General features: G+C 37.9%; 2 protein-coding genes across 2 annotated transcripts; one reads left to right on the top strand and one right to left on the bottom strand.

The window, feature by feature from the left end:
• Positions 1 to 1,426: 1,426 nt before the first annotated feature.
• Positions 1,427 to 4,746, bottom strand: rpain (RPA interacting protein). The gene is given in 7 exon segments (NM_001126782.1): positions 1,427 to 1,573; positions 1,741 to 1,881; positions 2,358 to 2,421; positions 2,654 to 2,765; positions 3,005 to 3,077; positions 3,695 to 3,883; positions 4,658 to 4,746. Coding segments are annotated over 7 exon segments (681 nt in total). The 5' UTR covers positions 4,730 to 4,746; the 3' UTR covers positions 1,427 to 1,543.
• A 1,291-nt stretch (positions 4,747 to 6,037) lies between these two features.
• nup88 (nucleoporin 88kDa) lies at positions 6,038 to 24,581 on the top strand. Its single transcript, NM_001016790.2, is given in 17 exon segments — positions 6,038 to 6,350; positions 7,710 to 7,879; positions 9,411 to 9,536; positions 10,132 to 10,218; positions 12,265 to 12,438; positions 12,641 to 12,827; positions 12,947 to 13,094; positions 13,995 to 14,093; positions 14,830 to 14,920; positions 16,116 to 16,220; positions 17,506 to 17,664; positions 18,584 to 18,709; positions 18,846 to 18,911; positions 20,064 to 20,144; positions 21,903 to 22,029; positions 22,538 to 22,656; positions 23,974 to 24,581. Coding segments are annotated over 17 exon segments (2,181 nt in total). The 5' UTR covers positions 6,038 to 6,098; the 3' UTR covers positions 24,038 to 24,581.
• The last annotated feature ends 1,484 nt before the right edge of the window (positions 24,582 to 26,065 follow it).

Raw genomic sequence — 26,065 nt, 5'->3', positions numbered from 1 at the left:
CAAACAGCTAATGTTAAACAAAAAAGTAAAGAGATGGCATTTAAGAGATAACTGCTTCTGCTTGTCTGGAATACCCACCACTGCAGAACTGAAGGCTGATCTCTGTGACCCCCTCATTCACTCCCTACAGCAGTATGTGTCTGCCAAAGGCATTAGCCTACAAGTTCATGTTGGACATAGCCTCTATAGTTCATGCTATTTAAAATTAAATTGCCCAAAACTTAGCTGCTCACTTAAACAAATTTGTTCACTCCCACACACTAGGTGCCTGATTTTACAGGCACAGAACAGTCTATTACAAGGAAGAGCTGCTACTTACTTTAGGGTAAGAACCCACGGAGCAGTTCAGTTGCCCACGATAGACCTGCTATTGTGGGCAACTAAGCGCTCTGAAATGGCCTTCCACCAGCAACAATAGGAGTCGTTGGTGAAAAGCCCTTTGCATCGCTTAATTTTCCAAAGCTGCCTGCAGGAGGAAACTTTGCCTGACTTCGGATTACTGAAGAGATGCAAAAAAAAAAAAACGCCAACCTCTATAATTGGCGGTGGAAAACCATTTTTAAGAGCAATTAGTTGCCCACGATAGCAGAGATCTATAGCGGGCAACTGAACTGCTCCTTGGGTTCTTACCCTTAAAGATCTTGAACAAATGGGAGGAAAGATATGCAAATTAAGGGAGAAGGAAAGGTAAAAACTAAGTAAGCTTTATGAGACAGGGCTATGTAAATACAGCCATAAGCACTCACAGAAAAGCTGCACTGAGTCCTCTATCAAAGAAACATTAAAACAAAGATTTCTTGTCTTTTGTGTAGACATGTTCTTCTGTATCAGATTTCCAGCTCTCTGAAAAAACCTTCAGGGCATGGGCCTGCTCAATTTGCTCCTCTTTCCCTCTCCCCCCCCCCCCCCCCCTTCTAGGTCTGTCTACTTAGGTATGGTAAAGCTTTCTGCAGAATAAATATAGCGTTCTAGCTTGCACTATTTGGACTAGTTTATTGGCAATAAAATGCCTTTGCCTCCTTGTGGTGGTGGGGGCTCTACTAGCTTCTGCCATAGGAAACCGCTTACTTCACAGGTAAATAGCTCAAAAATGATAATGTATTTGTATGGAAAAAAAAAAAAAAATCTTTTTAAGTAAACAAGTAATTGTCTCTGATAACTGCATTTAGGGCAGTGGTAGACTGGGAGATTAGTCGCCTGCAACACATCTCCCTTGTTGCGCGCAACTAATCTCCCAGATAAGCTTAAACATATATGTTCTCCCAGTAAAAGATTCTTAAATTGCTAAGTGGGCTCTACTCTCTATTTTTAGTACTGAAGCTCAGGTATATATGGAGGAGAGGACGAGGGATAGTGGGGTGATTGGGCATTTTACAGCATGCTTTTTAAGGGGGGAGGGGAAGCAAACAAGTTAATTTCAATGAAGCAACTTTAAAAAAGTATTTCCTTTATTTAACATTTAGAGATGTTTATATATAGAAAATATAAATAAATGTGAACTCCGTGCTAATCAAGTTGTGCATGAAATTTCTTCACTTCCAGGTTATAGGATGACCACCATTGCATCACACGCCTAAAAATCAAAAATATTTATTATTTAAATATTCTGTTTGATGGTACAAGATGAAGTTCTGAAGGTATAAATACCTATAATACACACACTTAAGCAAAGTCAAATGCATATAAAGAGCATTAGTATTAATTGTGGGCTACATTAATGCTCACATGAATTATACTTACATGACAGCTCATTAACAGACTGCCTGCTCCTCCTAGCTCAGTGGCAACTGAAAAAACAGGATGCTCAGTGCAATGGTACCCATGTGCAGTTAGGCTAGACTCCAATAGATAATGCAGTTTTTCTATGCTCATCCCTTGAGACTGAAAATATACATCAAACATGAATCAGGACTACAGCCATGACATGGTAGTGGCATTCTACATGGAAATAAAAGCCAGCTTTGATTTATCAGATATTGCTATAAAAAAATGTTTTTATCTCCAAAGTACAATAACACATTAGTACTTTCTGCTGTAAATAAACTACATGAGTGGTCCAGAATTATAGTGAAGTCAATTATGTCATACCAGGAGATGGGCAAGATGGGGCCCCCATCCCATGGATGGGGACATCAAGGCCTCCAGTTGGACAGCCCTGATCTACAATACACTTACATGAGTAACACAAAAAGGGCAATTTGTAGATGTGTGTGATTTTAGCATTCACTTACAGACAAAAAAAACAAACTACAGTGTATACATAGTTTGTTATGTTTGTGGATTTAGAGGCCCTTGTTAACACTGCAAGGCTAAATATGTAGAGCACTATGTATATAAAAATATATAGACCTACTTACCTGTGTGTTAATGTACACACCACACTGGCAAACTATGAAGCAGCTTGTTACAGTTAGGTAATTCCTGTAAATACACACGTCATTTAACATTCTTACAAAATGTAAATATACATTAACTGTCAGGTTCATTTACTAATACTGGGCAAATTTACACTATTGCACCAACGCAAAGCCTAGATTTATCTTAAGGAGTTAGAATAGAAGTACATATGGCTAAATGATCTCTGCAAAGTGCATATTAACCCAGTATTGGTAAAAAGGCTCATTTAAAAGTAAAGGATGTAGGTTGTACATACCGATTACATACAGGACACACTATTTGATCTCCTGTGCTGAGCCCAACTACAGAGTCTAAACACTGTTCCTCAAACTGTAGGATATTCTCAAATTCATCAACCATTGCTTTTTCTGAAAAGAGAAAATTGGTTTCCCCATGTTACTACTGCATACAGAAACTATTTTGTTAGATATGCCCAAGAGCGGTCCCCGTCAATTTTTTCATTCTATAGAAACTGCAGAAGTGGTTTTCGGGTCCCCAACAGAGATGAATGACCATTATGAAAATACACTGCTATGTGCAATGAATTTAGCAATGCAAGTGGAGGAAACTGACTAAAACGTATGCTGAAAGAGGGAGCTAAAGTTACCTTCCAAAAGAAGCTCTTGCTTTATTTCTTCAAAAGTTGCCAACTCATCAGGATCCTGCATAATGGTTAAAGCCTAAAACCAAAATTAACAGAACAGCTTTACCTCACTAAGAACCGTAAATGAGGATATTAAAAGTCACCTCAGAGATCCATTACCTGTATAGAACAAAAGGCTAGCCCACGATAAGTGCCAAAGAGCACAGAACGCATAAGGCTTTTCCCAAGACAAGATGTCTTAATATTCGCTCCACCCAAGAGTTCTCGTATGAACAAAGTCCTACCTGGCCTACAGAGCATAATACATATTTATGAATCATCAGCGCTTAATCATCTAATCTCCACTAACAGCAGACTTTGTAGTGACAGGAGGAGAGGACCACTGTTCAGAAATGCTTGCTTTACCATTTGAGCAGCCATCCACTTATCAATGCCAAAACTCTGCCTTAGTGCTAAAAATTACTACAAGTAAGAGTATGGGAATAATAGGTGAAGAATGTCAGTGTCAGTTTTAGGTCTGTCTGCATTTAGATTTTTTTGATGTCACATTTCCAACCTCTGAGCTTGAACCGAATTAGTTTGTTGTCAGATATGGGTCCTTTACCAGTACCAATCCCTGCACAAAACACATGATCCACATACTGATGCATTTACATCAAACAGCAGTCTCCAAATCTGGTTTTAACGGATTACCTGGGAGAAGGCCTCTTTCTTCCACATTGATGGAAAGCTCCCATTTTCAAACTGCATCGCCTTCCATTCTTCTTCCATCACCTCCTGCACAAGGAAAGAGCCACCAACCCCTCCATGGATCCTTTCCCCCACCTGCCGAAACTTATCCAGGAGTTTGGAACGGTTACTCTTCAGTCGTTCAACACATCGCTAAATGCCATAAGAAAAAAAAAAAAAACAGCTTTTTGAACACATACTGCATGCCATTTCTGTAGAAAACACTTTCAGCCAAACTGGATCCAAACCCATAGTCATGTGACTTCAAAGCTGGACAACTAATAGAGAATCAGAAGAATTTAGAAGAAACTTGTGAAAGGTTCAGTATTTGGCACATCCATAGTTAATGGGTTGAGTGAAAGCATGTAACATTTTGAAAAAGGAGAAGACCAAGTCCTTTATTGAAAGGGGTATGATAAATACCATATAAATAAAGAGCCTTTGGTTTACATCCTGAGAAATAAAGGGAAACTGATCCTTAAATTATTCACATAAAAGCAGCATAGCATAACATTCAGGATTTTTTTAATTAAATCAAAAAAAGGGATTACCTGCAGATTTCTTTTTACAGATTAGTAGACAGGAAATACTGCTACCTGCTTTACACAGGTACAATGTAACATCAATAGACTGTAGCAGGGGAAGTATTTGTTCCCCAAATAACGAAAACGTTACAACTATGCATTTCAAGCAGTCTTTTAATCAAAAATTACCCATTAAGCATAACGAATTACTTTCCGACACTCTCACACTTCCATGATATGAATAGAAATTGCTGTAGTTTCTCCACGATTTTTGCAGGAGGGTTTCTATTTTAACCTTAGACATGTCAATTCTTTGAGCAAACCAAAGGACAAGCGAACACACTTTTATACCAAGCGCTTAACCATATACGCATAAAAAGGAAACCAACAATAGTCCCGTCACCTTTCTGTAGGTCTCCTTCCAAGGAGGGGTAGTTCCCTTATACAAAGCGCGATGCCTCCTTTCAGCCTCCATCACAATAAACAAATCACCAATAACTTCCAAAAGCGCCGCCTAGTAAAAGCTTTTAAATACTTCCTTACCACGTGACGGTGCTTGATACTTGCGCGGTGTATGACGGATATTGTAGTCTTTATGTGTAGCAACTGTTGTGGCGTGTGTTATTTTTGTTTCTTTAATTTCACGCATGAGCTACTTACAAGTGATTGTTTTGAAAGTTTTGGTTATAATGTAGAATTATATTTTTAGACTACAGAGCTCTGTATTTGAGACATATTGATATCCTGATGTTTTCAGGCAATGCAATATTTTCCCACAATGCAAGAGTATTGTCAGGTACCGCAAAGTACCTAAATATTTAAGCTTGGTGTAGTGGCCGCAAACATTTGTGTTGTTTAGTGAATTGTGTATATTTGGGTACAACGTGCATCTTTGACATTTTGTGTGGCGAGCAGGCAGAACGTGTAATAAACGTGTCAACTACCCCTTTTATTAAGTTAATGCTCGACTCTGGGCATTCCCCATAGGTAATGAAGCCTGCTTCTTCACTTTTATATGAATTGCTGCATGTAATACACCACACATGCGGCAATCCAAGGTAATCGCTCAAAATGCATTTTCAGGTGATTACCAGGGATCGCCCTGGTAATCATTTCTACAATACTCTTGTATTTGTGTTTGTTTTTTACACTGGCTAACACAGTGCTACCTTTTTTGTTTTGTGATTTTCCATGTGGCAATTCACACAACCACAGCAGGGCAGGTAGTGTCAGCTGCTTCATTGCCCATGAGAGTGGAGATCTGCTAGCTAATGAAGCACCCCGTGTGCGAGTACCTTATCAAATTTTCAGGGCAGGAAAATAGATCGTACAGTCCTTAAAAACTTTAATATTAGAGTGTAAGAGATTTTGGAATCAGTCCTTCCTTTATTTCTAATAATAAAAAGCACCTCCAGTCTAAAATACTTCTAATGGAGACTTTGTTTCACTCAATTTAATAGCTATTGCTTAGTTTAGCCAAACAAGCAGTCTATAATTCCTTGTGACAATATACCTTCTGCTAAGCACTGCAGCTATGAAATACGGATGAAGAAAGGGATGTTCCATTTATGTATAATTAAACGCACGCAGAATAATGTCATGACATTTATGCTGTGCAGTACAAATCCCTGCAAATTTAACGGGAAAATATCTCAAGTCCTATGCTAGGGCTCCAGACCAGAAACATACTGGGAGCCCCTATTGGCTGGTTCATTATAGCGCGCATAACTTGCTGATATTAGACAAGGGAGGGTGTTAGAAGCCGGCAGACGCATCTGATTGGTCACGTCCCGCAACGTCACTAGTATTAGCCAGTGCGGGGGTTTTGATGGTGGAAGTGAAAGATGGCGGCGGGGGAACATTGGCAGAGCTCGCTTAGTGAACATGCGCTCTTCTCCCGTCTGAAAGAACGGACGAGGGAAGTCGAAGAACTTAGGGAAGAGGGTGAAAGGCGGACAAGGAAAGACAAGCAACTGAGGAACTTGCTGTGCGTCCTCGATGGAGATCTATTGGTGTGGGACTCGGAGGAGTGCGCCTTTCTCACTGTCAGACTGAGGAGTCTAAGTGTGGAGAGCACAGGGAGCAGTGGTGAGCAGGTAAGTGAGCCAGGTATCATTCCAGCACTTGTACAACTGAGCATGGTAGCTGCCTGCTGAGAGATGTCTATCCTAGGCCCCTTCATTTATTGGTGAACTACTACTGCTATTGTCGTTATAACAGCTAAAAGTTGGTGATGTTGTTGGGCCTCAGGTTCCCCATATGGCTTGGACATTTCTAGCTCCTCTGACCTTCCTTTTTAAAGTAAATAACTTGCTGCTTCATTTACTGAGTGCCCCCTAAGAATGTACACCAATTATCTTCCTTTTGAAGACAAATTACAAATGTATTGTCATGGCTTGTTTTCATTTTTGTCTTGTTAAAAGGAATGGATGGAATTACTTGGGGAAATACTGGCCTCCGTTACCTTTTTTTTTTTTTCCCCCTTATCGCAACCCTAGACACTGGTATTTAAAGGACATGTAAACCCCACACACACAAATTTAATCAGAGAACAGCCTCCTTGAAATCTTTCAATACCTGCCACTCTGGTTGTCCAGAGGTTAATCGTAAGGCTGCAACATCTCCTTAATCACTTATATTTCCTTCTCCTCCTGTAACCCACTCAGCCCCCTCATCAGGAATTTGCTTTGACTTCTGGTTTGTGGGCATGCTCAGTTGTTCTAAGCTCAGATTACTAAACACACACCCCAGTCTAGCAGCCAGAAGAGATGGCATTGCTGGTTCCCATAGAAACTCAGCTCTAGCTGTCTGCTTTAATTTTTTTCTCCTAACCTCTTCTCCTGAACTCAGCTCAAACAAAGCAGAACTTTTATCATAGACAGTTGTGCCTGTCTGAGCCTGTATTCTTGATGAAATGTATGCTGAATAAGGGTCTGTGTGTGTATGCTGTTTGCAGATTTAAATGTATCTGATTATGTATCAGAGGAAAACTGGCCACCGGGTGAAAGCTGCTATTTGCTTCAGGAACATGTGATGGTGCAGGCAAACAGAGGGGATATATGCAGTACAAATGATGCCATTTGGGTGGGGGAGACGTGCCCAACTGATATACATTGTAGGGAAATGTAGGCTTTACATGTCCTTTAAAGTAAGCAGCTGCTCACCAGCCCACTAAATAGTGATTGGCATCTTACAGAAGCCTCTCTGGCATTTGCCAGAACCCACAGTTTGCCTAGTGCAGACTTAGACTTACACATGTGTCTTAGAGTAACATTTGTCTAATGTGCATGCACAAATCTAAGTCTAACCTGAATTTTAAAATGCTGTTTGGTTATCAAATTAACTCTGAGCTGCAGTTAAAAAAGTGCAAACATAAGAGAGAAAACACACACTAAAAATAAATAGATTTGATTTCAGTTTTGTCAATTTAATGGTTTCTTTTCTTATTGTAATAGAAACTGCTTTGTACAAATCCTCCACTTTTTGAAGTTAATGAGGTGTTGCTAAGCCCCACACAACATCATGTTGCTCTGGTTGGAAGCAAAGGAGTGATGGTGCTGGAGATTCCTAAACGCTGGGGAAAGAAATCTGAATTTGAGGGCGGTGAAAAGACAGTGAACTGCAGGTAATGTATCTCATTTATGGTAAAATAACTTTTAGCGATGTAGAAGTAGAACTTGATTATATATATATATATATATATATATATATATATATATATATATATATATATATATGTGTGTGTGTGTGTGTGTTTTTGATTCCTGTTTCTCTTTGTCTTCTGATGTGTATACTAGTCCCCATAGGTACTTTTGCATTGGTTGTAACTGTGCAGAGCTGATATATGTTTGGATAAAAACCAGCTAAGCTTTATGACAAATATAGCCCCTCCAAACCTTTTGTTAATAGTATACCCCAATGCACCATTTACAGCACTTATAGAGACAGATTTATTGTTTTTTATAACACATGGTTAGCAATGGCTGCAAGGAAAAATGTGCATATGTCGACACAACTAATTGACAGCACATTCTTTATTGTCTTTTTTTATTGGCTATATATATATATTTCTTATATATATATATATGTCCTCCCACACATTTGAGTCTGATGATGGCTATGATAGTAGTTGTCCAACCAACTGAACCAAACACCACATTCCTGTCTCTGTGCTGAGTTGTGAAAAACAGCAGATATGTTGATGATAGATGTTTTTGCACTGGGGCAATTTTTCACTCTAGGGTTTAAATTATTACTTAAAGGAGAAGGAAAGGTGGCATCACAGGGGGGTGGCAAAATGTTAGGCACTCCCTAGGCTGGTGCGCCTATTAGCAGACAATTAAACCAGCTGTGGGTACATACAGGCGAGTGATCCTCTTCCCTTCCCCTTTTGCTGCGATCCTGGTGCCCACACATGCATAGTATAGTCAAAAACCAACTGTTTCGTTAAAGTGCGGCTTTTAATTCTACTGTGCATGCATAGCTGGCACAAAGAAAGAAGACTGAAGAGGATCTCTGGCCTGCATGTACCCTGGGCTGGTGCATTTTTTTGATAACAGGAGCACCAGCCAGGGGTATCAGGTAAGTGAATACAATCACAAGGGGGTGCTTAACATTTTGGCACCTCCCAGTGATTCCACCTTCTTTAAAGGGATAGTGACATATTTCAGGTTTTAACAGGACTGTGTCATTATCCTTACATAAACCCTAGTGCTGCTATTTTTTTCTACTGCAAATGCCCCCCCCCCCCCCCCCTTCTTTCACGGCTAAGTGATTACTAACCTGTGTTGGTCGGTTGCGAGGATTGAACTTGAAAACTTCATGAGTGTCAGCACACTTGTGGATGGGACAACATTATGATAAGCTGGATGACAAATGTAAACAGTGCATCAGCCTATGTTGCCCCGCCCCCCACAGCACAACTTAAACCAGGAAGCAGCTCAACATTTAGCCATGAGACCAAACTAAGTTATTTAGTCGTGAGCTGGGGGACGGCAATGGGGCACATCCATTAGAAAAGTATATCATCCCTAGGATTTTTGTTGGCATAGTGACACGTTCCTGTTAAAATTGTAATGTTTCACTATCCTTTTAAGTCTAATGATTTTCAAATCGGACTGGGCAAATGTTTACTTGTTTATTTTATCCCCCAACAGGGCTATCCCCATCGCTGAAAGGATTTTCACAAGCTCTACCTCTTTAGTTCTGAAGCAGGCCCTCTGGTACCCAAGTGAGACCCAGGAACCTCATTTAATTTTGCTGACATCTGATAACATATTAAGGTTTATTATTATTTATTATTATACCATGCCAAAGGTTTTTTTCAGTTTTAGGGATACATATATGTACATGTATCCAAATTGCAGAGAATGCATAGTAATTCTTTTTCACAAACAGGTTCCTTTATCTTTTTCTTAAAGGAGAGAGAAATAATCACTGGAGGGTGCGAAAATGTTAGGCACCCCCTGCTCCCGGTGATTAAAATTACTTCTGTAAAACCTTTGCTCCTGTTTGATGAAAACTGCATGTCTGTTATACTTATTTCATTTAATAGTATTAAGCAGTATACATTTCCAAAAAAGTCCTATTTATTGTGTTTTTGTTTATAGGTATATATAGGGGAATGCTGCCCTTTTAAAGGGGTGTAATATTTATTTGTTTAAAAAAAAAAAACTCCTTGAATCTGATAAGAATAGAGTGCAATCTGGATTATCCAGTCATTTTAATGTAGATCAGTATCCAGCATTTTCTAATGTGTTAGGTATGCATATCTTTTTTTTTTTTTTTTTTTTCATGTTTGTATTGCCATTTACAATATATATATATATATATATATATATATATATATATATATATATATATATATATTTTTTTTAGATTATATAATCTTCACGATCCACTGACACCTGAAAAAGTTATCTCCCTCTCCAGTGCTGAAGAGGAAACCACACTGCCCCATAATGGGTATGCTTAGTAACACTGTTTTGGCTTTGTCCAAATTGAAGTACTATGCCTAAATTTCTGGGTCTTTTTCTATATATATGCCGGTTTTGTGGGATTAATTTTAAGTTATTAGGAAAATTGGTTTAATCTTCTCCTATCCATAGTCCCCCACGATAGAAGGCTGTATTGTATGTTCTACAGGAAAATTTATTTTTTGCTACCATGGCAAGCAAAATGAAATAGAGAATCTAGCTTTAGCTGCATGAACTTAAATACATAATACTAAGAAGTTGGGGAAAGTGTGTATATGTTGCTGGGGTGATAAACTACCTAGACATGTATGCCTTTTGAACATGCTTTTACCTACTTACCAAGCTTCTCGGCTATCATGCCTGCAATGCCTCATTTAAAAGTAAGTGTTGTAATTGTAACTCAGTCTTGTAAAACTAGATGTAGGGTCTTCTGGAGATTTTTGTATTAAGATCATTTTATTATTAAATATGATTTATCCTCTGTAGAGAGTCTTGATTCCATCTTAACATTTAGGGGCAAATTTATCAAAATGTGAGTATAGACCTTAATACATAAAAACTCACCCAGGTTTTTATTCATTCCTATGGGATTTTTAGAAGTGTATCAATGGTTGAAAGTTATAATTCATTATTTGATAAATATGCTTCTAAAAATTCCATAGGAATGAACAGAACGTGGGGGGGGGGGGTTATGTATTAAAGGAGACATATTGTGTGAAAAAAAACAATAGTGTGTTAGAATAGAATGTGATAGAATGTGCTTTAAAAAGTAGTGTTTCAGTCTGATTTATTGAAAGGCTGTGCAGGGGGGCCAGCGGCACTCAGCACACTGCACTGTAGGATAGTAACTATTCAGCAGGTAGGCTGACCTGATGAAGTGAAATGAAGCCCGTCTTTGCTTGTTTGGCTGCAGGGCTGTGATTGGCTATCTCCATCCTACTGTGCTTTTGGCTTTTAAGGCACTCCCACCCCTCACTTGAAACACAGACAGGGACCTGAGAAGCTCCAATAAAGGGGCCATTTTTACAGGTAGTATTAATTTTACACCAAAGTGAAACAAGCACCATATATTGTTCATAATTGCCTACAATTATCCTATATGTCTCCTTTAAGCTCTAAGCTCACATTTTGATACATCTGTCTTTTTACTGTGGGCGTGGCTCCATGTAGATCAGGGATCCCCAACCTTTTATACCCGTGAGCCACATTCAAATGGAAAAAGTGTTGGGGAGCAACGCAAGCATGAAAAGGGTTCCTGGGGTAGCGGTAAGAGCTTTAATTGGCTACTTAATAGCCCCTATGTGGACTGGCGGCCTACAGGAGGCTCTTTTTGGCATTATACGTGGTTTTTATGCAATCAAAGATTGCCTCCTAACCAGAAATTCAAAAATGGGCACCTGTTTTGTCATGCCATGCTGACTTTCCATTCTTCTTTCATTGTGGCAAAAGCTGCCTACAGTAAAGCAATAGTGCAGTGTGCAACTATGGCATACGTCACACAGCTACAAAAGAGATGTCATGATCTTGGAGTGAACAAAAAGGCAGTGGCCAATAATTCAGCCATTTGTATCTTCTACATTCTCACCTGGGAGGTGATCCAAGTGCTGTGTGGGTGTAGTATAATTACTACTAAACTGTTCAGTGTGTTGTCGGACCTTCTCCAAGTCAGTTTAATGGCACTTTAAACAGCGTAAAAGTACGTTTTGTCAAAAAAGTATACCAGGAACCTTCACCAGAACTTAAATGCTTTGTGGTTCCTTTCAACCCCTATCCTGCTGTATTTTTTTTTTTTTTTTTTTTTTTTAATCTTTTCTTCAAGTTGTTCAAGATTCCTGTAAAATCTAAAAATAGAAGGGGTCAGCAAAGATTCTAATTGGTTTATTTTGATATTCACATGCTTTATCCTCTGAACTAGTATACTTAGTATCCACTGTAGCTGACTGTAGAGATGCTGATATATTATTGGAGGGGCTGTGTGACATGAACTGCAGCTTGTGATGTATAGGAGTGTAAAAAGATTTGTGTTTGATTGCAGGCGATCTTATAAAGCCTCCCTTGGTGAGACTGCAGTTGCTTGTGATTTCGGTCCACTTACACCCCTTCCAAAAGGTTTTGGACAATATAATAAGGAAGACACGGTGGCTTATCCTCTTTATATCTTATATGAAACTGGAGAAACCTACCTGATGTACATTGATCTTCAGAAGAGGTGGGACATGTTACTCTACAATAAAATGCAAAAATGGAAAATACAGTACATTAAAACTTTTATCTTAAGAAGCTTAAATGTATGTCTTTTTGATCTTATAAACCACAACAAAGCACTTTATAAATTGTCCAGCATGCTGTAGTGATCATGTACCTAAAAGAAATTAAAAAATTACATAGACTTTCTGCTCTTTTTGTCTCAGCAACATCAAAGTGGGTAAACTTCTAGGCCCACTTCCAATGTACCCAGCTGCAGAAGATAACTATGGCTATGATGCATGTGCTGTGCTCTGCTTAGCATGTGTTCCAAACATAATAGTTATTGCCACTGAATCAGGATTACTATATCACTGTGTGGTGCTGGAAGGCGAAGATGACGATGAGCAAACAGTAAGTAAAATAGCAGCCATTATTGGTCCTTGGTCATATATGCCTTTACAATTTTAGTTTGAATGTAACACTTGTCAATACTATTGTATACAGCACATGATGATTTGTATTTTATACAGTCAAACAAGTCTTGGAATAGCAGCTGTGACCTGATCCCATCACTCTATGTTTTTGAATGTGTTGAACTGGAGCTTGCTTTGAAATTGGCAACAGAAGAGGAAGAATCTATGGAGCTAGATTTTTCATGTCCTATTAAACTTCACAGAGGTAAACAGTCTACTGTTTTGTACCCTTTGTATGATTCTTGCAGCCTAGTGAGCTTCCGGATAAGTGATCCCATATGTATAAATCAGATGGATATCAATATAATAATCTGCAAATATTCTGTTTGTCTAATTAAATACTGTAATAAATGTCATTTTAACAGGTAATAAGCTTATTTCACCAGCCAATAAGTTCATTAGATATGTTGACTATACAGCAGTTAATATGATCTTTATCATTTATTTATGTAGCACTAGCAAGTTATGTAGCCCTTTAATTTATAACAAACAGGTTCTTATAATAATTGAACAAACTAATGTTACAGAATAAAAATATGATCAGAGGGCCCCAGTTATTGATTTAAACAAGTACTGGACTGACAGTGTGGACTGACATTTTCACTAAATAAAACCCTGTTTTATTCTTTAAAAATTGGATTTGATGTGTCCTCCCATAAGTGTTGGAAGGTTGTCGACCACCTAGAAGCACACTTTGTTAGCAAAACAAAAGTACTATTTAGTTATTAATACGTGTGTCATTTGGTGTCTTTCCTAAATTATCTGATTGTTTAGCCGCACATAATCTGTAAAGGACAGTGGAACTTTCAGCTGTCATTCAGCCAGCCTTCAGTAGGACTGCTATCTCGGCATGCTTCCAACTTTAACCTGAGTGATACTAGAACAATTTCTTCAGATTTTAGGACGTTTTTCAGCTGACTCTCTGTGGTTTTGTAGCACCTGGATGGCCATTTTTTCTTGGAAATGTTAAAAGAATTTACATGGACCAGTATGGGTTCAGTAAGGATTGGCTAAATGAAGCCTACTATTTATTTTTTCCCTTTGTTTAATGTAGATATTTTTCACAACATACTATGAATTTATGTTTATCTTCTTTTTATTCTAGACCCTATCTGCCCATCCCGATACCATTGCACCCATGTGGCTGGTGTTCACAGTGTGGGGCTGGCATGGTTCAACAAATTAGAAAAGTTTCTTGGTTCAGGTATGCTTTTCCATGCTTCAAAGGCCTTAAAGGAGAAGGAAAGGCTACCAAAGAGTTAATCTCCAAGCTGCAGGCTTACCTTCAGTTGTCTTAAGTGCCCTTAAGTCTCCCCAAATTGCAATCGTTCAGATGATCAGAAGCCAAACAGGAAAAAAAAAAAGTTGAGCTGGGTAGAGAGGGTTCCCATAATGCATCGGTCCTGCAACGACCTGACGACCAGCACTGTAGGCGGCGCATGCACAAATGACCCTATTCAGGCGCTCCCCTTCAGGAAAAGCAGGCGCGCTCCAGTTGCCATGGCGACGCACTGTCTGCATGCGAGAGGACGCAGCCGGCTTGTGCTGAAGGGGAGCGCGCGGGGGAGAAGGGGAGATTCTGAGACAGTTTGTGCAGTCTGTGCAGGAGCGGGGATGCAGCCAGCGGGGGTGGGGGGGGGGGGGGTGGACGCATGTGGGGACGCATGTGCAGTAGAGAGTAGTGAGGTAAAGGCAGTGGGCATCCCTATTAAAGATGGCGGCACTGTTCACTGAAAAAAGTCTGTAGTATGTAGTAATTGTATCTCATTAAATCTTTCACTAGGCAAGCCAGAAATATTGCGTTTCTACATAGCGATAGTAGTACTATTTAATAGTGTGCTTAATAGATTTTGACTTTCCTTGTCCTTTAAACACAGCCTTCTGCTGCTCAGCTTTTTAAGATAATTCTTTTGATGAAATATGATGTGTGTCTGTTAAAGGTGAAGAAGATAAAGATAGCTTACAAGAACTTGCAGCGGAGCAAAAGTGCCTTGTGGAACACATCTTATGTACCAAGCCTCTACGGTGCAGGTGATTGTTGTAAATCTTTCTTTCTTAGGATTGCATTGCCACTTCAGAAAATACTGTTTGTGCGAAAAGGACTCCTTTTGTAACTTTTTTGACTTAAAGGGATGGTTCACTTTAATTTTAGTATGTTATAGAATGTAAATTGATTTTCATTATTTATTATTTATAGTTTTTGAGTAATTTGCCTTCGTTTTCTACCTGATTCCAGCTTTTATATGGTGGTCACTGACCCCAGCAGCCAAAAACTAATGCTCTGTGAAGCTACAAATTTATTGTTACTTTTCATAACTTATTTTTCTATTCAGGCCCTCTCCCATAAATATATCAGTCTCTCATGCAAACCACTCCCTGGTTACTAAGGTAATTTGGACCCTAACAATCAGCTGCTGAACAAAAAATGAAATAACTATAAAATCTTTTCAGAATATATACATATACGTTTTATTACTTATCTTTCTATTGTCTCTCTTCTATACTTATTCCAATCTCTTATTCAGACCACTTCCTGGGCGTTAGAAAATATAAGACCCTAAGAACCAGATAGCTGCTGAACAAAAGGTTAAATTACTTAAAAACCATAATTTTTTTTTTTTTTTTTTTTAAAAGGGGCAATTACAAACTTGAAAAATATCACTTGTCTATGCTAAAGATTAATTTAAATGTAAACTACCACTGTAATAAAAGTGTTTGTTTTTTTTTTTTTTTGAAGATACTTATCTGATATAAATGCTGCTGAGCTGTAGTAGTACTTTTGTCTCCTCTAGTACCACTCGCATGTTTTGCTAATTGACACTTTTTCCATTTTTTTTTTTTCCTGACGATTTAATAGATTAGCCAGTTGGAATAGATTCTGCATATAAAACACAGCTCTTTCTGAATTAATTACTTTAAAATAATGCTGCGTTGCTGATAAAGGACAGTTATTGTTATGCTGTTGGAGCATTTCCATTCTTGTCATGCCTCTCATTTTGCTTAATGTGGATGCCCTGACAGCCCTGTTTTAAACAGCTACACACCCAGCAACCATCCACTGTTTCTGACTACTATCTTGGGACCTGTACAATGCATCAACAATTTTCGTTAAAATATTCAAATATTCCTCGTTAACTTGATCACTCTCAGCTTGTAGTCTGCTTGATAATAAATTGTGTTAATAGCCAGTGTATTTTCTTTTTCTGTATTCTGTTCACTACTGTAGGCTGCCGTCTCCTATTCAAGGCTTTTGGATCATCTCAGATCTTTCACTTGGCACCTCGATGATATGCATTACATGTGACTTTGAGTGTATTGCAAGGCCATTGCTGTATGTATTTGCAACGTAATGAGAATGAAACTGGGTTTTTTGGAAGTGTTTACATTGATTTTGATGTAGCTATGTTTTTAATTGCATTTCATAATTGTTGCAAAGACAACACCAGAACACCTTTTGTGAAATTTTATATTGTGATTTACCTGCAGAGAAAAGTACAAAGAAACTCTCTTTATTTTGTTTAATGTACAGCTATTAGGCGGGGTGGAGAACTGTGTACATTCCTCTAAACAGGTGTAGTCCTGAAGAAGGAGGTTAATGGCAAACCACATTCGCGTTTTAATGTAGATGTTTGATATTAAATAAAAATATGTTGCCAGCATCGGCGACAGCAAAACAACATGTTTGTGTGTGCATTAAAATTGTGACACCAGGCACAAAGTATTTTTGTCAGCACACCAAAAATTTTCTATGCACAAAAGAGTTTTAGGTGACTGATACCTTTGAACAAGGAAGCAGTATAGTTCAGTGGTTTCCTTGTATGCACCTCTGCCACAGGTGCAACTTCCAATAAAAAAAACAAATTAAAGTAGCAAGAATTGGGCTATTAAGCAGAAAAGGTGCCAAAAAAAAAAAGTGCATTTATTGTCCGCACATGTTTCAATCCTCCTGGGTCTTTGTCAGTGCTACGTGCTACAGTGTTTAATGCTCCAATGTAAAGGCCTTAATGAGTATTGGAGCCTTAAATGTTTTGTTTTGTGATAGACGAAAAGTTCACTTCACTTCCAAAGTGCGTGTGTGTGTGTAATATAAATATATATATATATATATATTCTCTCAGAGATCACATGACCAGAAATAATGCAGCTTAAACTTTAACAGAAAGTAGTGTAAAAGCAAAAGGCAGAACTCTGTCCATTAATTGGCTGATGTGGCCTAGCATGTATGGGTGCCTTGGCTTGTTTGTGTTAACTGTGAATCCTATGATCCCAGGAGGTGGCCCTTAATTCTTAAAATAGCAATTTTCTATTTAGGATTACCCAATAGCACATACTACTAAAAAGTATATTTTTATGAAAATGGTGTATTTAGATGAAGCAGGGTTTTACACATGAGCTTGTTTATGCAATATATTTTTATAGAGACCTACATTGTTTGGGGGTATAGTTTTCCTTTAATTTAAAATTGCTCAGAGTGCTCTACTTGCAATTTACATTGATTATTTTTTCCATATGCTTTTACTACCAAGGATTATTTCCATATAAAAGAATAGTTTAAAATGTAAGGTTCATGCTGTATTAATGTCCTAATTAATGGTTTATTTTTTTTCTTTATCTAGAACCACCATTCGACCACCCTCTCCACCTCTTCTTTGCTTTAAGATTGACAAAAGTTCCACAGAGATCATTCCACATGTCCTAGAAGATGTAAAAGGGCCATTTGAAGAGCACATCAGAGGCATTTTAAGACGCAACTCTGCAAACCCATTGTTGTTGAAGTAGGTGGAACATTATCATTTATGAGTTAACAACAAGGTACCTTTGTAATAGCCCACACTTCTGTAAAAGATCTAAGAGCCAAGAACTGAACTTTTAGGAAAATTTGGTCCATTGTTGTAAAGCACACGGAGAAAGCAAAACAAACAACATGTATGAAAGTCTGAGAAACAGGTTTGACACTGCATCAAGACAAGCCAGATTCTATATATTGTGGTAACCCACCAAACAGGCCAGTCTTCTATCCCTGAGCATATTATGGATGACATTCAATTAAAAATATATCAAATGCAGGGCTTGAGAATCTATGCGAGTAATAGGTTCTTGAAGAACCTATTTCGGTTTGGTTGGGTGCATTACTGACCATTTCAGCCTTTCTGTTGTCCATGAAGTTTATGTAGAATGCATGGTAAGGGGTAGAAAATGTAGATCAGTGAAACTTTATAACATTTGTGTGCTTTCGCTGAGCTAAGATACCTGGCTGGTGAGCAATAGGGGAAGAACAGAATCTCAAAATTAGCTTCTTAAACACCTTAGGAAAAAGGCTGCTCTCCCCAGTGGCCAGTTTCTGGCAATTTAAGAATTCCACCTTCCAGGTTTGAATACCAGATGATGATAAAATAGTGAGTTTTCTCTTTCATGGTAACCTCACTGATGAATGATGTGTAACAGTTGTGGCATAGGAAGTTAGACCATGACCAGAATTTTACGCAGTTCGTTTTCTTTAATATAGTCTTTATAAGGATACTTACTCCCAACTGTTAAGTCTCATACATCACACCCTGTATATTAATGTTCGGGGAACCACACACATAAATTATGTTACAGGCCACCTTGATACTTTAAGTTTGGTTGTCCAGTCAATTAAGTCCTTCTTCAAGCTATGGTCTCTACAACACTAAAAATGTTGCCATCTTGTAGCTCATCAAGCAAAGATTCCTCTCCTCCACCTGAGGAGTGTCTACAGCTTCTAAGTAGAGCTACTCAGGTTTTCCGTGAAGAATACCTTCTCAAACAAGACCTTGCCAAGGAGGAAATCCAGAGACGGTAATATATTTCATTTGTTTCTCATTTTGTGCAATTTATTTTCTTTTGTTCTCATTGCGTGTTCTACTTTTATACTAAACTTGAGAGAGAGAGAGAAAAAAAAGAATTATTTTTTCTAATTTTTTTCTCTAATTAGAGTTAAACTGTTGATTGTTCAGAAAGAAAAACAGCTAGAAGATCTACAGTATTGCAAAGAAGAAAGGTATGTAACTGTTTAAATGAGCATTAAAAAGAACCATTCAATAATCCCATTAAACTATTATAATTAATGCATCCACCCTATGCCGAAACACATACAATTGTATGACTGTGAGGCTGCAATATTATTGTTACTTTTTATTACTTATGTTTCTATTTACCCCCTCTTTTGTTCCTTTCAGCTTCTCATTTAAACCACTGCTTAGCTGCTAGGTAAAATTGGGCCCTTGCAACCAGATAGCTGGCAAAATTGAAAGCTGCTGAACAAAAAGCAAAATAATTTAAATTGTGTGGTTATTCAAAAAACCACAACAATTAAATAAAGACCTATTGCAAATTATCTCAGAATATCACTGTCTACATCATATTAAGTTAAGTTCATTTAACTTAACCCCTTACTTTTCATTGGTTGCTTATGCACTGTAACCAGTTGCATAAATTAAAAGGTCAGTGGTTAATTTCTCATTTGCAATGACATAGGCAAACAGACTCGGCATATCCTAAATTTTACAGACTGTTATGTTAGATTTGCAGTACTCTGTCACAGGCACAGGAAGCAGTAGACTGACAGGAGACACAGCCAATAGGAGTTAACGTCTGCTGCCAGTACTACTGTATGTGTGGCATCATATAAGAAAGTAAAAAGCAACTGTAGTGTTGCCCTACTGACCTACCAGGTCAAGAAGTGCAGAAGTGAAGGATATGGAGAGGGAAGATTGTTCTATTAATGTGAACTGTTAGATTTGTTATTGTACCTTTCCTTAAAGGGGTTGTACATCTTTTTGGACATTGCAGAGATCTATTCAATAAAAAGGATTGCCATTTCATCCCTGTAATGTGAGGTTTCAAGTCTGTCAGATTATGTAGAAATCTTTACACCTCTGTATTAAATATTAATAATAATATATTAACATAAAGGGGTGCGTTGTCCGCATCTAACTGTATTTTTACAGCCTGTCTTCAGCACATATCTAAATTATTGCTAAGTACCAATGCAGGGAATTGTTTTTGCCTAGTTTGTGTCTAGTAATTGATGTTAGCAGGATGGTATTTTAACCCATTATTTCTTGTCACCTGGTGAAGTACTTTGTAACTGTTTGTACAAAAGTTATTTCATCAATGAGTATCAACCTTTTCCTTTTTTGTTAATCTCAAGGAAAAGCCTAACAGAGATGGCTGAACGTCTGGCAGAGAAGTTTGAAGAGGCCAAAGAGAAACAGGAAGATCTCATCAACAGGTAATGCCAATGACAATTTTCTGTGAAGACTGCAAGAAGTCTTAGTAACACTTATCAGTATGCATAACTCAGTCCTGTAAAGTTATATTACCGCTTGGTATTGCTTACTTCGCACTGGAGCAAGTTATATACAGATGCTGCCATGTATGGTGACTTTGTCACTACAAGTGAAACTTTTAGCATAGCTTACCCACAGCATCACACAAAGGGTTTGCTTCTAAACAGCAAGCCAATAAAGTGAACATAACTTTAAAACATGTAGTGCAAAATTAAAGATTTAAATGGCCACTAAAATTTTGCTTGTGTGCTCCTATCACCCTCTTTGTGATCATCCGTTACAATTGTGGCCAAGAATTTTTTTCAAATATGTTACAAAAGTTGACAGTCCAGGGTTCCACGATTCCTTCTTTCACTTTTATGATAAGAGACCTTTGTTATTTCCTCATAACTTAACATATCTTTTCAGGTCTGAAAAAACACACCCTCAATACCTTCTCCTAAGTGCAGTTGTCAGAACTCTCCATTACTGGACAGTGGGATTTAGATATGGACTCGTTATTGGCCACATAACAGTCCAGCATTTTGTCCCAAAGTAAAATTCAAGAAGGAATGGAGTAACCGTTATCTGCAACAGAGACACAGCTTTCTGACACTAGGTTCAATGTTTTGCTCCAAACATCCTGGTAATCTGTTTTTATGAGTTTTCATGATGCCAGGCAACCATCTCAAGGAGCAGTAAATCAACCCCATAATGTCAGCACACCAAATGACAGTAGGGATGGTTCTTTTTTTTTTTTTTTTTTTCCCTGTAAACAAAGATGTGCTTTACCAAAAAAATGTCATGTCAATGTCGTATCAGTGCACAGGATATTCTGCCAGAGTTTTGGCTTTTTAAAGCGTGTTTTAGTGACCTCTAGTCGGGCTTATGTTTCTTTGTTAGCAGTGGGTTCTTCCTGGATCTCCTGCCATACAGCTTTCTTTCATTGAGCTGGAAATGGATGGTGCCAGTTGAAATTATTGTACCTTATGTCTGAGGGTCAGCTTGAATCTGTTTGTCAGTTAAAGATAAAGGCTCTTCCAACACAATTAAAACAGTCCTTCTCTGCATTATTTGATTTATTTTTCCTGTTGAGTCTGTCCAGGCAGAACTGTTCCCTATAATCTGTTCGTATAATCTGCCATGGGTCTTCAACTTCTTGATAACATTGCCAACAGTGGACACAGGAACATTAAGGTCTCTGAAGATGGACTGCTAACCTTGAGATTGTCCAATGGTTCTTGCAGTTCTCTGTCTTGCCTCCTCAGACAGCTGATTTTGTTTTTCTTACACACAACTGTATTACAGTAGCAATAGAAATAGAAACAGACTTTCGTTATTCAGACTGGTTAATTGTGTGCTGCTTATACTGCAGGCAGTAAAATCCTTATATTTCTAACAACTTCTAAAAGGTGCCAATAATTTTGCCCAGTCTTTTTTAGGATTTATATATGGAATAAGATTAAAGGGGATGTAAAGGCAAAGAACAATATTGCATGTACTGCTTGTAAACCTAAAAAGAAACATAATTGTAATAATACTTCAATTTAAAATTCTGCGCCCAGCATCAGCTATTTTAAAGGAACGGTACAAAATTCCTAATTTCTGTTTTGATCCTAAAACTTTCAAATATTACAATAAATCGATTTTGCAGAGTTATGGTAATTAAAAGAGAAGCATTTGTAAACATCTGAAAAGCATTTCCTTTATATTTGAAACAGATTGAAAAGGATACTGCGTTGCTTCAACACCCAGCTCCCAGTTTTATCAGAAAGCGAGAGAGATATGAAAAAAGAACTGCATGCAACACAGGAGCAGCTTCAGCAGCTGGGGAATGCCATTAACCAGGTACACGAGAGAGACAATAGAAGCACATATATCTGTAGTCTTTTTAATCATTTTAGTTCTCCCTCACTCTGTGAGATGCACAACCACGCATACATTTGTACTGAACACACCTTAGACAAAAATTGTGGTAAGAGCTAAAACCCAGGGTGTTAGATTTGCATTGTAAGAATTTATTTTCCATTAACATAGCTCATCTTTCCCAGGAACCACTGTATTTACTACAATAGGGGGGACTTATTTTCATGTGGTCTGCAGGAATGTTGCCTATAGAGTGGCAGTTTTTAATCCCTTTGGATTGTCTCCTATTGAACTGAGCATTTAAGGCTGATTTCCACATTGTATGTGTGTGTATGTGTGTGTGTAATGCAAGAGAGATGCAAAGTAAGCAAACCCCAATAGGTAGTAGCAGGCGGGCACTGTTGTTTTCCTACCTCATGTGCCTTTAGTCCAAAGTGTTCTGCCATTTTGCTAGAAACAATTACTCATGTTTTGTTATTGCATACATCAGGTGAACAGAAAGATGTCTTATCAGGAGAAACAGATGGAAAAGGGAAAGAGCCCTCGGAAATCTAGTCTTACACTCAGTGATTACCAAAAGAAGAACATTAAGGTTGTGTTAAAGGAACAGTAAGTATCTCAAATGTGTTTATTTATATATAACCTGTTTTTTTTGTTTTTGCTGCATTGCTTAATGGTATAATAAGGGATTATAAAGGAAAGGGAAAGGCATTTTGGTATTTTATTGCCAATAGATTAGGCACATTAGTGCAAGCTAGAACACTATATTTATTCTGCAGAAAGCTTTACCAGTAAACAGCCCTAGAAGCTCCCTCCTGTTAAAGATAGCAGCTGCCATTGTAGCTTCCTGCGGCAGCTCTAGCCATTGGTAGCTCAGATTACAGCAGAGAAAGGAAGGGGAAGAATTAGAAAGGAGTGACTGCACAGACTCTGCCCATAGCCCTGCAGGATTTTTCTGAGAGAAGGAAGTCTGATACCAAAGAACATGTGTACATAAAAGAAAAGTAATCCTGCAGCTTTTCTCTGAGTGTTATTGGTTTAATTTACATAGTCCTTTCTGATAAAGCTTATTTAGTTTTTACCTTTCATTCTCTTTTAAAGTCAGTTGTTACACAGTAAAATCTTAATATATAGGCATCTGTAGGGCAGCATAAGCTTATACATGTAAGCTTAAAATGTAACCCTTCCTGTGGAACACTGTGTTCTTAAAGAGGGGGATACTTTTATGCGATTGCACATGCACAGTACCGGCAAAGATACAGAATAGCAGCTACTATTGCAATTGGCCATTTTGAGAGAAGTAGCAGATGTGCTAAGTGGGAAAGTAGTGGGTGAAAATAAAGTACAATCTCTGTGTTTCTGCTTTGTGCAGATTCTATGCCGCTGCGATTAGTCGCTGCAATTTTTAAAAATGTGATTGCGGTGACTGTTCTTGTCTGTCTTCGTCCTAACAAAGCCTGATAATCTACTTGACAGAATTAAGGTGGCCATACACGTAGCAATTCTTATCTTTCCTGCGACCATCGTTTGCTTCCCCACTGATGTTCAGGGCTGAATCATCAGATGTGGAAGTAGAAACAATAGGAATTCTACCTCCACTTGCCAATTTTGTCCGATTTTCAGACAGTTTGTGAATTATTGTCCCGAATAAAACAAAATCTGCATTCAGGACTAAACTACGTTTCATACGATTATGTCGAGGCGTTTATGGCCAGCTTTAGGCTTGTTGCCTTGGGAGCTGTAATAAAGAAGGTGAGGATTGTACTTAAAAGATAAAGAAAAGACTCACAGTGCAGCATTTCAAGCAAACTTTAAGCTTAATTCTTCTTTCTTATCTTTTATGTCTCTTGAATTTTGGAACTACTAATATCAAATATTTCAGGAAATTGAGTTCAATTGTTAAAATACTTTTTCCTTTTTCCCTAGCGGAGAAAACATCCAGGAGATGGTGAAGCAGATAAATAATGTCCGAAACCACGTGAACTTTTAATATGCAGCGTACTAGGGAAGGATTACAAACGGAACTGAACCATAGGATGCCTGCAAGATTACTTTTGACTTTTTGTGGCAATGTAAAATACGAAAACCAAGAAAAGAACTTTTGTAGTGTCAATACCCATTTTAACTTTGGCGTGATTTATAATACACCGCGGCTGTGGCAGGTTTTGTAATATATTTAAAAGTATTATACATTTTGTAGGTTGTATGTATTTTAGTTGTTGGGGGGGAAAAACAATGCTAAAGGCATATTATACCAACTAATTTTGAGAACACAAGTTGTGCGGATTTTCACGTGCAGGACACCAATCACTGCCATATCTTGAAAGATGCTCTATTTAAAACATCACTTATTAAAGTAATGGAAACAGTCATTTATTTCATTATAATACCTTATGAGTAGGGGCACTGTTTGTTGTGTAGGGGCAAGTTTTTATTAACGTATCATACAAGAAGCATTGGGGCAGCCCTCATCCTCTTACCCTTGCAAATGTATTCAAACCATTGACCAATTATAACTAAATAACAGATCCTAAACTGAAATTTGGTTCAGTGATATTTTTGTTTGAACGCACACAGATCTAAAACCTACAGAAGTACAATACTTAGGGGCAGATTTATCAAAATGTGAGTTTAGAGCTTAATGTATAAAAACTCACCCATGTTCTATTCATTTTAAATGTCTTTAGATCCCCAATCAAAAAACAGAAGATATCTTTGGTCATAGATCCCTACATCTCTACTTAACTAATCTACTGAACAGAACCATTGGGGCACAGGTGGTTGTCCCCTATCTTTTCTAATTAAATCCCTTCTGGATTGGTTAAAACTTTCTCAAAACTGATGACCCCTCCCAACCTGCTTAGCACTCTTCTACATGCAGTAGAGTGGAGAAAACATCCTCCTTCCTTTAATTCAACTATTCTGGTCATCCATAAAGAAAAGAAGAATCCAGAGAACTACTGGCCCATCTCCCTGCTGACCTCAAGTAACAATGTATTAACAAAAATACTAGCTGATGAAGGTTGTGATTAAAAAAAATATATATATATATCCACCTTGACCAGACAGGCTTCATACTACAATATATGTATATTATTGACAAATATCCATGCATATCACTTTAAACCAGCCTATCAGGAAAATGTATCTAACAGGGAAGACCTCTATACTCAGTACCTTTGTCACAGGTCTGAATTAATGGCCACCTATGTATGGGATTTACCCCTCTCTCCTATTGGGGGGTGCCTAACAACTTGGTCCCATTAATTCTACCTTTCCACCATTTTTATATTATGGTGTTACTGCCCTTTGCTAAGCCTATTTGCTCTTGCTTCTCTACTGATCAATATATGCCCATTAGACTTGTGGTTGGTGAACTTATTGAATATAGGTAGTAAAACTGGACAAATGACTAACACCCAAGGCCAGTCAAGTGTACAATGTGGTGCGAGTACAGTGCCTGCTGCATTTTCACGGAATCGGTACTTCAGTCGTGAGACAAAGGTCTATTTTTTATGGAACTTTATGGCGTGGAGTTCACAAAAATGTTGTAAGCACAACAAATTCGCAGATGGCACCTTATAGTTTCATGGATTTGCCATAATGCTGCTAAATTTTAAAGAGTGTTGTATACACGGTAAAAAACTGTGCTATGAAAATGTGTTTTGTTCACGAAAAAAATATTCTTTATACAGACATATAAACCTATTGACATTTTTTCCCAACATTTTTGTTATGGCAGAGATCTTTTTGGTGTAAAAAAAAAAAAATGTCATGGGTTTGACTAATTCTCAAAAAGATCATACACAATATCCACGCCCACTTTACTTCGCTAAAAAACTGTCGGTAGAGGCGGAGAAATGACGGAAACTTGGTCTGTGAATAAGTGAGCACACAAATTACATTTTTATACAGTTTTGTGAATTTCCCCCTTAAATTTATCACCAACGTTTGCTATGGTGGCAAAGTGAATAGGAATATTCCCATTTATGGTTGGGACTTGGGAGAAACCACAAAT

Source organism: Xenopus tropicalis, chromosome 2 (genome assembly GCF_000004195.4).
Source record: "Xenopus tropicalis strain Nigerian chromosome 2, UCB_Xtro_10.0, whole genome shotgun sequence".
NCBI classification, from domain to species: Eukaryota; Metazoa; Chordata; class Amphibia; order Anura; family Pipidae; genus Xenopus; species Xenopus tropicalis.
Note: the sequence above shows the minus strand (reverse complement) of the source record. Positions and strands in the feature narration are given on the sequence as shown.